The sequence below is a fragment of the Anomaloglossus baeobatrachus genome, chromosome 8, assembly GCF_048569485.1.
Source record: "Anomaloglossus baeobatrachus isolate aAnoBae1 chromosome 8, aAnoBae1.hap1, whole genome shotgun sequence".
In the NCBI taxonomy this organism is placed as follows: domain Eukaryota; kingdom Metazoa; phylum Chordata; class Amphibia; order Anura; family Aromobatidae; genus Anomaloglossus; species Anomaloglossus baeobatrachus.
The window spans coordinates 247,542,332-247,556,822 of NC_134360.1; the positions used below are offsets into that span (position 1 = coordinate 247,542,332).

The following is a 14,491-nucleotide window of genomic DNA, read 5'->3' on the forward strand; positions in this document are numbered from 1 at the left end:
ACACCTATTTTGGCAGGAATATAGGTGTAAATGAAAGTGCAAAAAGATAGTGCACAGATTGGAAGTATCAAAACTTTTTACCTTTGGGCCTTCAGGTCCATTTAACCCTGGCAAGCCAATGTCTCCTGGAAATCCCTAGGTAAAAAAAAAAAAATATAAAAAATTAAGTATTACATAATAATATATAATGGTGTGCTCAATTCATGGACTACATTGTATGTAAGTGAATATCTTCATTTACATTTTGTAAACTGTATGAAGTTAAATGATAAACTTCTGGCTGCCTACAGCCACCACTAGAGGAAGCCATGGAATAAAACAGTATGCATTCAGCTCTCCAGCTCCCTCTAGTGGTAGAGTTTATAGTTTTGTAATAGAAAAATGGAACTTTGACTACAATGTAGATCTGTTAGGAGCTCATCAAAGAATGTTTAACAATCTAAACAATGCGGTTTTAACAGGTGCATGCTCCCTTTAAGGTAAACAAAAACGTATGTGAAAAAAAAAATCAGTGCTGGACTAGGGAAAGAGTAAATAGGTGGAACGTGCCCAGAGCTCTGTATTGTTACAATATTATCACTTGGGATTGCTTTTTTTTTAGTACATCATTCCCCTTTTTTTTTTTTTTTTTTGCTTTTGGACATGGGGGGTGTTGCCATTTTTGTTGTAGATGATGCTAGTTTTAAGTGATTTTATTTGTGTTTTGTTCTCATTTATGTGCAATAAATTGTGATTATTTGCTGTATATTTGGGGGGTGCCTCTATTTTGCCCCCATGTGCCTTAATGCTTTTGTTGTGTTTGGAACTGTTATTTCAACACCGTGTAATGCTATAATTTTGGGGCATTGTATGGCAATATTAATTAAGAACTATAATTTCCTCATTCTATAGTATAATTAATGAGTCACTGTTTGGAACTAATATTTCAGCACTCTATACTATTATTTGGGGACATTGTATATCATTACTTGGTCACTGTGTAGCAGTGTTAATTTTCCTCTGTATGGAACTATTTTTTTTCATAACTGCATGGTACTGTTATTTGTGGTCACTATATGACACTATTAATTTAGCACTGTATGATACTGATATTTGTGGGCATGATATGACACTTATAGTTAGTCACTGTATGGAACTATTATTATGCTTGGCACTGGATTCAGGTTTTCAAGTGGTTTCCACTGTGGGTTTTTTTTTCAATTATCTATTGTATGTGCAATAGAATTAGTGATTATTTGCTCTATATTCATTGTGAGCCTTTATTATGCCCTGATTTTTTTTGTATCTGTATGATAATGTTATTTGTGGGCACTGTATGACGCTATTATTTGGTCCCTGTATGGGCACCGTATGACAGTATTTTTTGGTCCCTGTATGGGCACTGTATGACAGTATTATTTGGGCACTGTATGGGCACTGTATGACGCTATTATTTGGGCACTGTATCATGCTACTTGGTAACTGTATGGGCACTGTATGACGCTACTATTTGGTCCCTGTATGGGCACTTTATGATGGTATTATTTGGTCACTGTATGGGCACTGTATGACACTTATTTGGCCCCTGTATGGGCACTTTATGTTGGTATTATTTTGTCACTGTATGGGCACTGTATGATGCTATTATTTGGTCACTGTATGGACACTGTATGATGCCATTATTTGGTCACTGTATGGGCACTTTTTGATGGTATTATTTGGTCACTGTATGGGCACTGTATGATGGTATTATTTGGTCCCTGTATGGGCACTTTATGATGGTATTATTTGGTCACTGTATGGGCACTGTATGACACTATTATTTGGTCCCTGTATGGCACTTTATGATGGTATTATTTGGTCACTGTATGGGCACTGTATGGCACTTATATGGTCCCTGTATGGGCACTGAATGGCACTTTTATTTAGTCCCTGTATGGGCCCTGTATGATGCTATTATTTGGTCCCTGTATGGGCACTGTATGATGCTATTATTTGGTCCCTGTATGGGCACTATATGACGCTATTATTTGGTCCCTGTATGGGCACTATATGACGCTATTATTTGGTCCCTGTATGGGTACTATATGACGCTATTATTTGGTCCCTGTATGGGTACTATATGACGCTATTATTTGGTCCCTGTATGGGTACTATATGACGCTATTATTTGGTCCCTGTATGGGTACTATATGACGCTATTATTTGGTCCCTGTATGGGTACTATATGACGCTATTTGGTCACTGTATGGGCACTATATGACGCTATTATTTGGTCAATGTATGGGCACTGTATGACGCTATTATTTGGTCACTGTACAGTTGACGGTTGACCTAGACAATAGGAATCAATACAATATTTTGTTTAATGGCTTCCAAAGACTGACCCAGCTACCTACATATCCAGTGGTTTAGGAACAATATTTTCTGCTGAAGACTATATGATTAAATTTAGTTTATGTCCAAAGTCATTTTTGCATTGGAACAAGTAATTAACACATAGCTGGACATATTAACACGTAGCTGGACATATTAACACGTAGCTGGACATATTAACACGTAGCTGGACATATTAACACGTAGCTGGACATATTAACACGTAGCTGGGCATATTAACACGTAGCTGGGCATATTAACACGTAGCTGGGCATATTAACACGTAGCTGGACATATTAACACGTAGCTAGACATATTAACACGTAGCTAGACATATTAACACGTAGCTGGACATATTAACACGTAGCTGGACGTATTAACACGTAGCTGGACATATTAACACGTAGCTGGACATATTAACACGTAGCTGGACATATTAACACGTAGCTGGACATATTAACACGTAGCTGGACATATTAACACGTAGCTGAACATATTAACACATAGCTGGACATATTAACACGCAGCTGGACATATTAACACGTAGCTGGACATATTAACACGTAGCTGGACATATTAACACGTAGCTGGACATATTAACACGTAGCTGGACATATTAACACGTAGCTGGACATATTAACACGTAGCTGGACATATTAACACGTAGCTGGACATATTAACACGTAGCTGGACATATTAACACGTAGCTGGACATATTAACACGTAGCTGGACATATTAACACGCAGCTGGACATATTAACACGCAGCTGGACATATTAACACGCAGCTGGACATATTAACACGCAGCTGGACATATTAACACGCAGCTGGACATATTAACACGCAGCTGGACATATTAACACGCAGCTGGACATATTAACACGCAGCTGGACATATTAACACGTAGCTGGACATATTAACACGTAGCTGGACATATTAACACGTAGCTGGACATATTAACACGTAGCTGGACATATTAACACGTAGCTGGACATATTAACACGTAGCTGAACATATTAACACATAGCTGGACATAGTAACACGTAGCTGGACATAGTAACACGTAGCTGGACATAGTAACACGTAGCTGGACATAGTAACACGTAGCTGGACATAGTAACACGTAGCTGGACATATTAACACGTAGCTGGACATATTAACACGTAGCTGGACATATTAACACGTAGCTGGACATATTAACACGTAGCTGGACATATTAACACGTAGCTGGACATATTTCCAGGTCACAGTTATATTTGTATTGGAATTAGCAGGTTACAATGTTAAGAAAAAAGCGCATGAGAAAATAACCAGACACGGAGTTTACGGCCAATACCAAATATTTCTATTGGGAAAAAGAGCAAATCAACATGACCTGGGAGGAAAACTTGGCCAGAATGACGCTAATCAGGGATACTTTGAGTGATGTAAACTACGGTGATGTGCCCATGTTTGACGTACGCGGGAATATCAGCGGAATATTTAAACAAAGACTCATACACTATCCCGCGTCCCGTCCATCAATGTGGAAGGAAATACAAGACCCGCACTTCAGAAAATCATCCGAAGTGTTGATGTGTCGCCCTGGGCAAGCCAGGGGACACAGGTCACAACACCACCACACCCCACACTCCAGGTAGGCACATCACAGCTAACCACAAATCCTTGTTGCCTTCCTCCAGAGGCTGATGATTCACACCAGGGGGACTGGGCCAGGCGGTTGGCTCCGCCCACCAAGGAGATCACAGCTCTGGAGGCGGGAGAAACCAGGCAGTCTAGAGTTGGAGTCTAGTCAGGGAGGAGGAAGTGGAAGGAGTGGAGGAGTAGCCCAGGCAGGGCTAAAGTAAACAACAGAGAAGTGAAAGTGGAGGAAAGAAGAGTAGTAAAGGAGGAAAGCAAGAAGTGGTGACAGAGCAGAGAGTGTGCAAAGCCTGAAGGGTCCAGCTTTGTGGAGGGCCCTTTGTGGAAGGACCCCGTTGGCTGTGTGCCCGGTGGTCTGGAGCAGTGTTCCGAAGGACAGTCAGCACCAGGGCAGGGGCCTCTCGGACCCCGGCAAGGCTAGGAGTCGCCAAATTTGCCGAATCCGTCAGTGAAGGGGACGTAGATCCCCCAACAACCAAGTCCCGATTGACGGCAACAGCCCAACCTGATGCAGAGAGACACCGCCACCGCCAAGGCACCAGTTTCTCAGGGCCAGCGCCTGCGGGCAAAGTGTAGAGCTCCTCCGGCCCAGATTGCAGTCGGGGAGCGGGTAACCGGAGGGAATCCACCGCTACCATCAGTCAAACTTAGGTGCAAGGAAGAGGGACATCACCGTCACCTACCGGGAGTGCAGGTGCAGCCGTCTGTGGGACCGTCCTACCAGCCGTTTGGTTTACCGTACAAACTGTGTCCATGTCTCAGGCTGAGTGAGTACCACAGTGCCGCAAGGCACAGCGCCGCCCCCGCGTCCCTGCGCCCACCAGGCCCCGCACCTCACAAACCATCACCGGGCCCCGGGATCACCAACCCCTACCCACGGAGGGGCAACACAACACCTGGCTGCTCCCCATCACCATCCCCGGGATCCCTACTCAGAGCAGCGGTGGTGCAATCACCACAACCGTGGGTGGCGTCACGAACTATAACAATCCCCCACACCCAACAACAATCCCCTTTCACTCACGGGCGAGGAGTGTCGCTCGAGGAACCCCGGGATCCGGCCCACAGCTCGAGCCACCACTGAGCAGCTGCCGGACCCGAGCAGAAGGGGTGAGCGTAGTGTGCCGACACCCTCCTCCCCGCCCGCGACATTGATGTAAAGCAGAATATGGCCCCAATGTAAGTCAGTAAGTCACCTATACGATTCCCTGCGGTTCCCTTCAGACCTGTTATCGTATGGTTACTGCTGTACTACGTATAAGACTATATCTCTACAGTCACCGGATGAATAGTATCTATTGTTCTATGTTCCCCGTAATTTTAGACTTGGGAGCAGGGGGCGACTTCAGTGTTTTTCAAAGGGAATGTGTCAGCTCTTCTGGCCTGTCCGTAGTAGTAAATATTGGCGTTGGTCTCCTCTATGGGTGGGGGCGCAAGAGTACATTTGTGATTTATGCCACTTTTGTGGTGTAAATTATGATGAATTTGTCGGGTACGCGTGGCCATGCCCCATTCTGGCTGAGCTCTGCCTACTCTTCCAATAGTTGCGAAACTGGTTGGGACTAGAGGGAAAAATGGCAAAAGTTGCAAAACGTTTGTGTGACTTTGAGATAAGCGGGCTTCACACGCAGCAACATCCCTATGTCGTTGGGGTCACGGAATTCATGACGCACATCTGGCCTCGTTAGCGACGCCATTGCGTGTGAAACGCAGGAAAGACCGTTAACGATCAAAATTACTCACCTAATCGTTGATCGTTGACACATCGTTCCTTTCCCGATTATCGTTGCTGTTGCAGGACGCAGGTTGTTGGTGGTTCCTGCAGCAGCACACATCGCTATGTGTGACACTGCAGGAACGAGGAACAACATCGTACCTGCGGCCGCCGGCAATGAGGAAGGAAGGAGGTGGGCGGGATGTTCGTCCCGCTCATCTCCACCCCTCCACTTCTATTGGGCGGCCGCTTAGTGACACCGCTGTAACACCAAACAAACCGCCCCCTTAGAAAGAAGGCGGTTAGTCGGCCACAGCGACGTTGCTAGGCAGGTAAGTATGTGGGACGGGTGTTAGCAATGTTGTGCTCCACGGGCAGCGATTTGCCCGTGACGCACAACCAACGGGGGCAGGTGCTTTCACCAGCGACATCGCTAGCGATCTCGCTGCGTGTAAAGCGCCCTATACTTAAACATTTTGCAATATTTCAAGCAAGAAAACTGGCGAAACCTGTTGATGAATTGGGGCCTATGTTTCAATGTTTGACTGCTACTCTTCAGGGAAATATAAGAATAATAAATTGCTAACTGAGTTTTACCCTTGTCAGGTGCGTGTATGTACAGTATGTATGAATAATTATATCTATCACCCATCAAAGAAGGGTCACCGTGCCGTGGTTGATGGGCTCACATGAATTGGCCAATTTATATGTTAACCCTAGAACGCGCAACCATAGAAATCTACAATAGAAAACAAGTAACTTAGCAGGCCTACGAGGCCCCAGGTATGCGTTCTAGGGTTAAGTGCCTCCATTTTTCTAAGGGGATGTGCCAACAATCAGTAATAGCAGAGTTTCGGATGCAGCGTGGATCCCCTGCGTCCAAAACTCTGCATTGTACAGTACAAGCACAGTGGATGGGACTTAAAGAAATCCCATACCCACTGTGCTTCTTTTCTCCAGTGTAAACTGACATGCGTCGTGGCTTTCCGGGCAACGGCATGTCAATTTATGCTATGGAGATGCAAGTGTTCTCCGCAGGGGGAACACAGACAAAGTCCACATCGCCCCAAACCCTGATCATGGGCACAGGCCGCTGCGGTCTCCTGTGGAGAACACTCGCGGCCCCCACAAGAGAGGATATGCTGCGTCCCTAAGTATATTCCATACAGCATTAATGCAGTCTAAATTTCATATGTTCTACGTTTGTATTTATCTTAGCGCATACAGAGTGCTGCTGTATTCTTCTGTTTGTGTTTCGTATAAGTTTGTACCTGTTCACATCTATTTGGAAATGCTGGTCAGTTTATTGTTTTTTGTAGTATATTATTGAAGGTATTCACTGTCTCATGATCTGTTTGTTCTCTCTTCTCTTCCCATCAGCCCCATGGTGTGTTTTTAATTAATACTGGATCCTATCTGCCCACAAACTTGTAGAATTTAACTTCAGGAAAGGCATGAAATAAGTTAGGGTCTTATAAAAAAAAAGATCACCTTTTCGTGGTTGATGGGCTCACATAAATTGGCTAATTTATGCGCTAAATACCTTCATTTTTTCTAAGTATATTCCATATAGCATTAATTAGGCTAAATTTCATATATTCTATTTTGGCATGTATCTTCTAGAGCTTACAGAGTGCTGCTGTGTTCTTTTGTTTTTGTTACATACAGTAATTTGCAAAAGTATGAAAAAAAATGCAGTAAGGTAAGAAATCTTTCAAAAATAGAAGTGGTAATATTTTATTATTATGAATTAACAAAATGAAAAGTGGATGAACAAAAAAGAATTCTATATCAAACCAATATTTGATGATCGCCCTTTCTAAAAGTGTACCTAAAAGAATTGATGTGATTTTGATGTCAAAGTAAGGAATTTTGTAGGATTAAATTCAGGTGTGTGATCAACCAGTTATACCAAACAGGTGATAATGATCATCATTTGTATGTGTACATTGAAAATCAATCATTAACTGAAACAGAAACAGCTGAGTAAGAGGCTTAAGGGACACTTTGCACACTACGACATCGCAGGTGCGATGTCGGTGGGGTCAAATCAAAAGTGATGCACATCCGGCGTCGCAGGCGATATCGTAGTGTGCAAATCCTTTTTGATACGATTAACGAGTGCAAAAGCGTCGTAATCGTATCATTGGTGTAGCGTCGGTCATTTCCATAATTTGGAAATGACCGATGTTACGATGTTATTCCTCGTTCCTGCGGCAGCACACATCGCTGTGTGTGAAGCCGTAGGAACGAGGAACATCTCCTACCTGTGTCCCGGCTGCCAATGCGGAAGGAAAGAGGTGGGCGGGATGTTTACGTCCCGCTCATCTCCACCCCTCCGCTTCTATTGGCCGCCTGCCATGTGACGTTGTTATGACGCCGCACGACCCGCCCCTTTAATAAGGAGGCGGGTCGCCGGTCAGAGCGACGTCGCAGGGCAGGTGAGTGCATGTGAAGCTGGCGTAGCGATAATGGTCACTACGCCACCTATCACCATGATATCGTAGCTGCGACGGGGGCGGGGACTATTGTGCTCGGCATCGTAGCATCCGCTTGCGATGTCGAAGAGTGCAAAGTGCCCCTAAGACTTGGCAAGGAACTGTCAAGCTATGCTACAAGGGAGAGGGTTACATGTCATACACCATGGCAAGATTAAGTACAGCAAAAAGATTCAAGGTAGTGATACTGCATCAACAAGATCTCTCCCAAGTAAAAATTTCAAAGCAGACCGGGGTTTCAAGATGTGCAGCTCTTTCGAAGAAGCAACAAGAAATGGTCAACTTTGAGCACCATAGACTAAGGAAACTTAGTGCAGCAGATGAAATACGCGTAACTTTGCTTCTAAATCGGAAGGTATCCAGCAGTGCCATCAGTTCAGAACTTTAAGCAACCAGTATTTCCCTGCTACTCTCTGCTGTTTGGAGAATCTGGTCAGAAGTGATCTTCACGGAAACATTATGGCCAAAAAGCCAAAACCTCAGCAATGAAACAAGGTCAATCAACCTCCCATCAGCCTAAAGCCCGCTTTACACGCTACAATATATCTTACGATGTGTCGGCGGGGTCACGTCGTAATTGACGCGCATCCGGCATCGTAAGGTATGTTATAGCGTGTGACAGCTACGTGCGATTGCAATTGAATGAAAAAACGTTCATCGCATGCACATCGTTCATTCCTGACGAATTGAACGTCAGGTTGTTCATCGTACCCGGGGTAGCACACATCGCAGCGTGTGACACCCCAGGAACGATGAACAGATCTTACCTGCGTCCTGCGGCTCCCGGCCGGCAATGCGGAAGGAGGTGGGCGGGATGTTTACGTCCCGCTCAGCTCCGCCCCTCCGCTTCTATTGGCCGGCTGCCGTGTAATGTCGCTGTGACGCCGAACGTCCCTCCCACTCCAGGATGTGGATGTTCGCCGCCCACATCGAGGTCGTATGGAAGGTAAGTACGTGTGACGGGGGTTAATCGTTTGTGCGGCATGTTCAACAAATTGAACGTGCCGCACATACGATGGGGGCGTTGCAAATCACATACGATATCGTATGCAAAATTGCAACGTGTAAAGCAGGCTTAAGGCTGGTTTTAATTAGTGTTGCCTCCTACCTAATCTGTAAATTTATAGGCTTTTAGCCCAGGAAAGGCATATTTGATAGATGTCAAATAAAGGATACCTTGTCATGGCAGGAGGGCTCTCATGAATTTGTTATTTTGTGCACTAAGTACCGAATTGTTAGTTTTATAAGACGCACCAGGTTATAAATAAAAAATAAAATAATAATGTGGTCCATCTTATACTTTGGTGGTGTCTTACCGGAGAGGGGGCAGCAGCGGAGGTGTAGTAGGATCACACAAGGCAGGGCTGGTGCTATAGTAGGGCAATGCTATGAGCGCTGCAGTGGGGGCTGTACTGGCTGTGGAGGCTGTGCTGGTTGTGGGGAGCAGAGTGGTGCAGCGGGTGTCCAAGATGCTCTGTTGGTGGTGCGGGCTTCAAGCATCTGGCCTCCGGAGTCAGTGTGCGCGCAGATTGAGCGCTAGGCTCAATGATAAGCTGAGATCTCATCTGCGCATGCGCTACCTCTGGACGCCATCTTCCTAAAGTCCGCTGCTGGGAGATCAATGGGCCAGAGGCGGTACATGTGCAGATGAGATTTTGATCCGAGAGCGCCATCTGCGTATGCGCCGACTCCGAGCGCCATTATTTGAAGCCCGCACCATTGACAGAGCATCTGGGACACCTGCCACCCGCCCTGCTGTACACAGCCAGCACAGCCCCCACCGCAGCCAAACACAGCAGCCAGCACAGTCCCCACCGCAGCCAGCACAGCCCCCACCGCAGCCAGCACAGCCCCCACTGCAGCCAGCACAGCCCCCGCCGCAGCCAGCACAGCCCCCGTCGCAGCCAGCACAGCCCCCACCGTAGCCACACAGCAGCCAAAAGAGCCCCCGCCACAGCCAGCACAGCCCCCACAGTCCCCACCATAGCCAGCACAGCACCCACCGCAGCCAGCACAGCCCCCACCGCAGCCAGCACAGCACCCAGCACAGTTCCCGCCGCAGCTAGCACAGCCCCCACCGCAGCCAGCACAGCAGCCAGCACAGTCCCCGCCGCAGCTAGCACAGCCCCCACTATAGCCAGCACAGCCCCCACTGCAGCCAGCACAGCCCCCACCACAGCCAGCACAGCCCCCACCGCAGCCAGCACAGCCCCCACCGCAGCCAGCACAGCCCCCACCGCAGCCAGCACAGCCCCCACCGCAGCCAGCACAGCATCCACCGCAGCCAGCACAGCATCCACCGCAGCCAGCACAGCATCCACCGCAGCCAGCACAGCATCCACCGCAGCCAGCACAGCCCCCGCTCCATCCATTCCACAGAATGAATGGAGCGGGGGTATGCCAACAACGTATTCTAGAGCCCTGTTCTAGGAGCTGATGGGGGTCTCAGCAGTCGGACCCCCACTTTTCCACAAGTTTTGTTAGCTTTGCATAGGTGATAACTTTTACTTTTATTGTTGGGAATAACACTGTAAGTGATTTGGAGGTGGTGTAATCATTGTGCAGTTGTATATGTGTGACAGTCGTATATGTTTTACCTCTGGTCCGGAGGGGCCCGCCAATCCCTGCGGTCCTCGATCTCCAATTTTTCCCTTAAATACAAAAAAATTGTTAAAACTTCTTGTCCTTTATTATTTTAAGCTGTTTCTTTCTTCACTCTAATTGCTTCTCCATTTATAATATTTGTTAAAGCTGATTGTTTGTATAAGCCCAAGTAGAGCCGTGCTGCCCAAAATCATTTTGGCAAAACGGCGTGTTTGTACTACTCTTTTGCTGTGAGAGTGGTTCATATCATATTCATATGCGCTTCTGTTAATCAAAAAAATTGCTTTTCTGACAGTCAATATTGGATGCAAAAGCTTCTGTGGGTAGGCGGGTTGTTGACCTCTCCGGGTCTGAGGCGCGGTGGTGGCTCACGAATGATGGGGCAGATCAAGAACTTCCCAACTTGCCCTATAGGTAAACACTGTACTTTGGCCTGAACCGTTAAACAGCTCCAAGCCCTAAACATACAGAATGTGAATTTTACAAGTGTTCCTGAGCAAAATCCAGACAATTTGTTGTATATGGCTCTCTGGCCCAGATGTCACATCTCTACTGTCCAGAATCCCAGTGTCTTTCCACTATACCAGTGGTACCCAAACTCTAGTCCTCACGACCCTCAACAGGTCATATTTTCAGGATTTCCTTCATATAGCACAGGTGATGCCTTGATAATTATTCCATCACCTGTTCAATAGTAAGGAAATCCTGAAAACATGACTTGTTGGGGCCATGAGGACTGGAGTTCGAGAAACACTGTGCTATATCCTCCTTCTTCTCCTCTCGCTTCCTAAAGCTCAATGTGGCCAAAACTGAACTGATCATCTTTCCTCCGTCTCACCTACACTCTCCACCTGATCTATCTATTACAATAAATAACATCACGCTCTCCCCAGCACCCAAAGTTCGGTGCCTCGGAGTGACCTTCGACTCTGCCTTGTCCTTCATACCACACATCCAATCCCTCACCACCTCCTGCCGTCTTCAACTCAAAAATATTTCCAGAATCCGCCCTTTCCTCAATACTCAATCTACAATAATGCTAGTGCATGCCCTCATAATCTCCCGCCTCGATTACTGCAACATCCTCCTCTGTGGCCTCCCTGCTAACACGCTCGCCCCTCTCCAGTCCATCCTTAATTCTGCTGCTATGATCCACGTCTCTCCTGAACACCACGCCGCTTCATCCCTCTGCATGTCCCTCCACTGGCTCCCAATCCTCCACTGTATCCAATTCACACTACTAATACTGACCTACAAAGCTGTGCATAATCTGTCTCCTCCGTACATCTCAGAACTAATCTCCTGTCCTCTCAAGATCTCCTTCTCTCCTCCTCTCTCATTCGCTCCTCATGCAACTGCCTCCAAGACTTCTCCCGAGCATCCCCAGTCTCCTGGAACTCGCTGCCTCAACACGTCAGACTATCCCCTACACTTGCAAACTTCAAACGGAACCTGAAAACTCATCTGTTCAGAAATGCCTATAAGCTCCAATGACCCCACTGCGTCACCACCGCCGGAACTGCCGCCTCACCACCATGCCGGTACTGCCGCATCACCAAAGTGCGGAGCTGCCGCCTCACCACCATGCCAGAACTGCTGCCTCACCACCGTGCCGGTACTGCCGCCTCACCACCATGCCAGAACTGCTGCCTCACCACCGTGCGGAGCTGCCACCTCACCACCATGCCGGAACTGCCGCCTCACCACCACCGTGCGGAGCTGCCGCCTCACCACCATGCCAGAACTGCTGCCTCACCACCGTGCCGGTACTGCCGCCTCACCACCATACCAGAACTGCTGCCTCACCACCGTGCGGAGCTGCCGCCTCACCACCATGCCGGAACTGCCGCCTCACCACCACCGTGCGGAGCTGCCGCCTCACCACCGTGCCGGTACTGCCGCCTCACCACCACGCAGAGCTGCCGCCTCACCACCATGCCGGAACTGCCGCCTCACCACCATGCCGGAACTGCCGCCTCACCACCGTGCGGAGCTGCCGCCTCACCACCATGCCGGAACTGCTGTCCGACCAACACCCCACCTACTGTCTCCTCCCCAAAATCCTATAGAATGTAAGCCCGCAAGGGCAGGCTCCTCTTCCCTCTGTACCAGTCTGTCTATTGTAATTTGTATATATATTCTTTATGTAACCCCTTCTCATGTACAGCCCCATGGAATCAATGGTGCTCTATAAATAAATAATAATAATAATAATAATAATAAGGCATGAGAAACAAATCATTGGTAAAAATCAACCTTGGATTTCTGACGTGGATCCTTTTGAAAATGCACAGTAGATTTTGTCTTGAAGTGTGAACGTAACCAAAAGTGGCAACAGAAGAAAATCTAATTATTATCTTGTAACATACAGATGTAGCAAAGGTTATCTTGATAACTTATCACCATAGTTTCTCTCACTATTTACCATTGCACGAGTTATTGACTGATGTAAAGTTAGGTGTTGAATATACTTTTTTGTGTTGTGATATCCCAGCGCTGGGTCAAGGTTATCTTTGCTACATCTGTATATAAAAGTGAGTTACACTACAACAGCTGGGAGGGCAGACACATGTACCGTATACGTAGTTGTGTCAGTAACCATGTAGTGTTGCACTGAAAACTAATAGGACATGTGCATAACTAAAATATATGTATCATCCTTTCTTATCCATGCAGATCAGTCTACAGAAGAGACTTAAGTCAGCCCTGCCCATATCGAACACTTCTTGGAAAAAATGATGGAACCCATTACAAGCCCAGTTACAGAGGAATCACAGGATGGATTGTCGGGATGTTTAATATTGCAAAATACTGACACCAAGAGATTTACTAGTGTTCTTGATAAGAAGGACCCAAAAATTGTCTTGGCCCCAATGACTAGATGCTTGTATAGCATATTAACAGGAAAGCTTTGGGTTTCTTCACCAGCAATGAACATAACCTTGTCACCTCAGTACTTTCTTTTGCCCATTTATCCTTCCTATAAAAGTATTGTCAAACATATTTATAGATTTTATGTCACGAGGTGACTGTAGGATAACAAGAGACAGGGGCTGCTATGCTGTGTCTCATGCTAGGGGACCCTACGCTATCCCTAACCTCAGGGTTACTCCTGATGGTGGGGATGCCTGAGTCCCATGCTTGTCTATGCTCCTAACCAGAATTAATCTGATTCCACCCTTCTACCAAGGTAGGAAGGGGCAGTAGTGAGATGGAAACACAAAGACAGACCAGAAAAAAACAAAACTCTGACACAATGCAAACTCACAGGAATAGACTATACAAATCAGAGTGAAAAGGGGGTTAATGCTGCGCATCAGCCAAAATGAAGATGTAGCACGTTGATGTTATAAACGTATTCTTTTATTCCATCGGTCTACGCGTTTCAAGGATATACCTCTTCTTTAGGACCAGTGCATCAACATAGTAGATACTATGTTGATGCACTGGTCCTGAAGAAGAGGTATATCCTCGAAACGCGTAGACCGATGGAATAAAAGAATACGTTTATAACATCAACGTGATACATCTTCATTTTGGCTGATGCGCGGCATTAACCCCCTTTTCACTCTGATTTCTATGCACATCCACGTGGGGCTGCAGCAGACGCCATCATCCTATGCTCTATCAGTGGTTGTGACTATCACAACCATTTCAGGTGAGTGTATTTTTCCTGATC

At 46.6% G+C, this 14,491-nt stretch overlaps 1 protein-coding gene across 1 annotated transcript in view; it reads right to left on the bottom strand.

Annotated features, from left to right (window-relative positions):
* COL24A1 (collagen type XXIV alpha 1 chain) overlaps positions 1 to 14,491 on the bottom strand; it is a 382,434-nt gene that overhangs the window by 160,341 nt on the left and 207,602 nt on the right. The window contains exons 19-20 of the mRNA XM_075320523.1: positions 10,806 to 10,859; positions 82 to 135 (exon numbers count right to left, since the gene is read on the bottom strand). Coding sequence (XP_075176638.1) covers positions 82 to 135; positions 10,806 to 10,859 — 108 coding nt within the window. The remainder of the gene's footprint in view (positions 1 to 81; positions 136 to 10,805; positions 10,860 to 14,491) is intronic.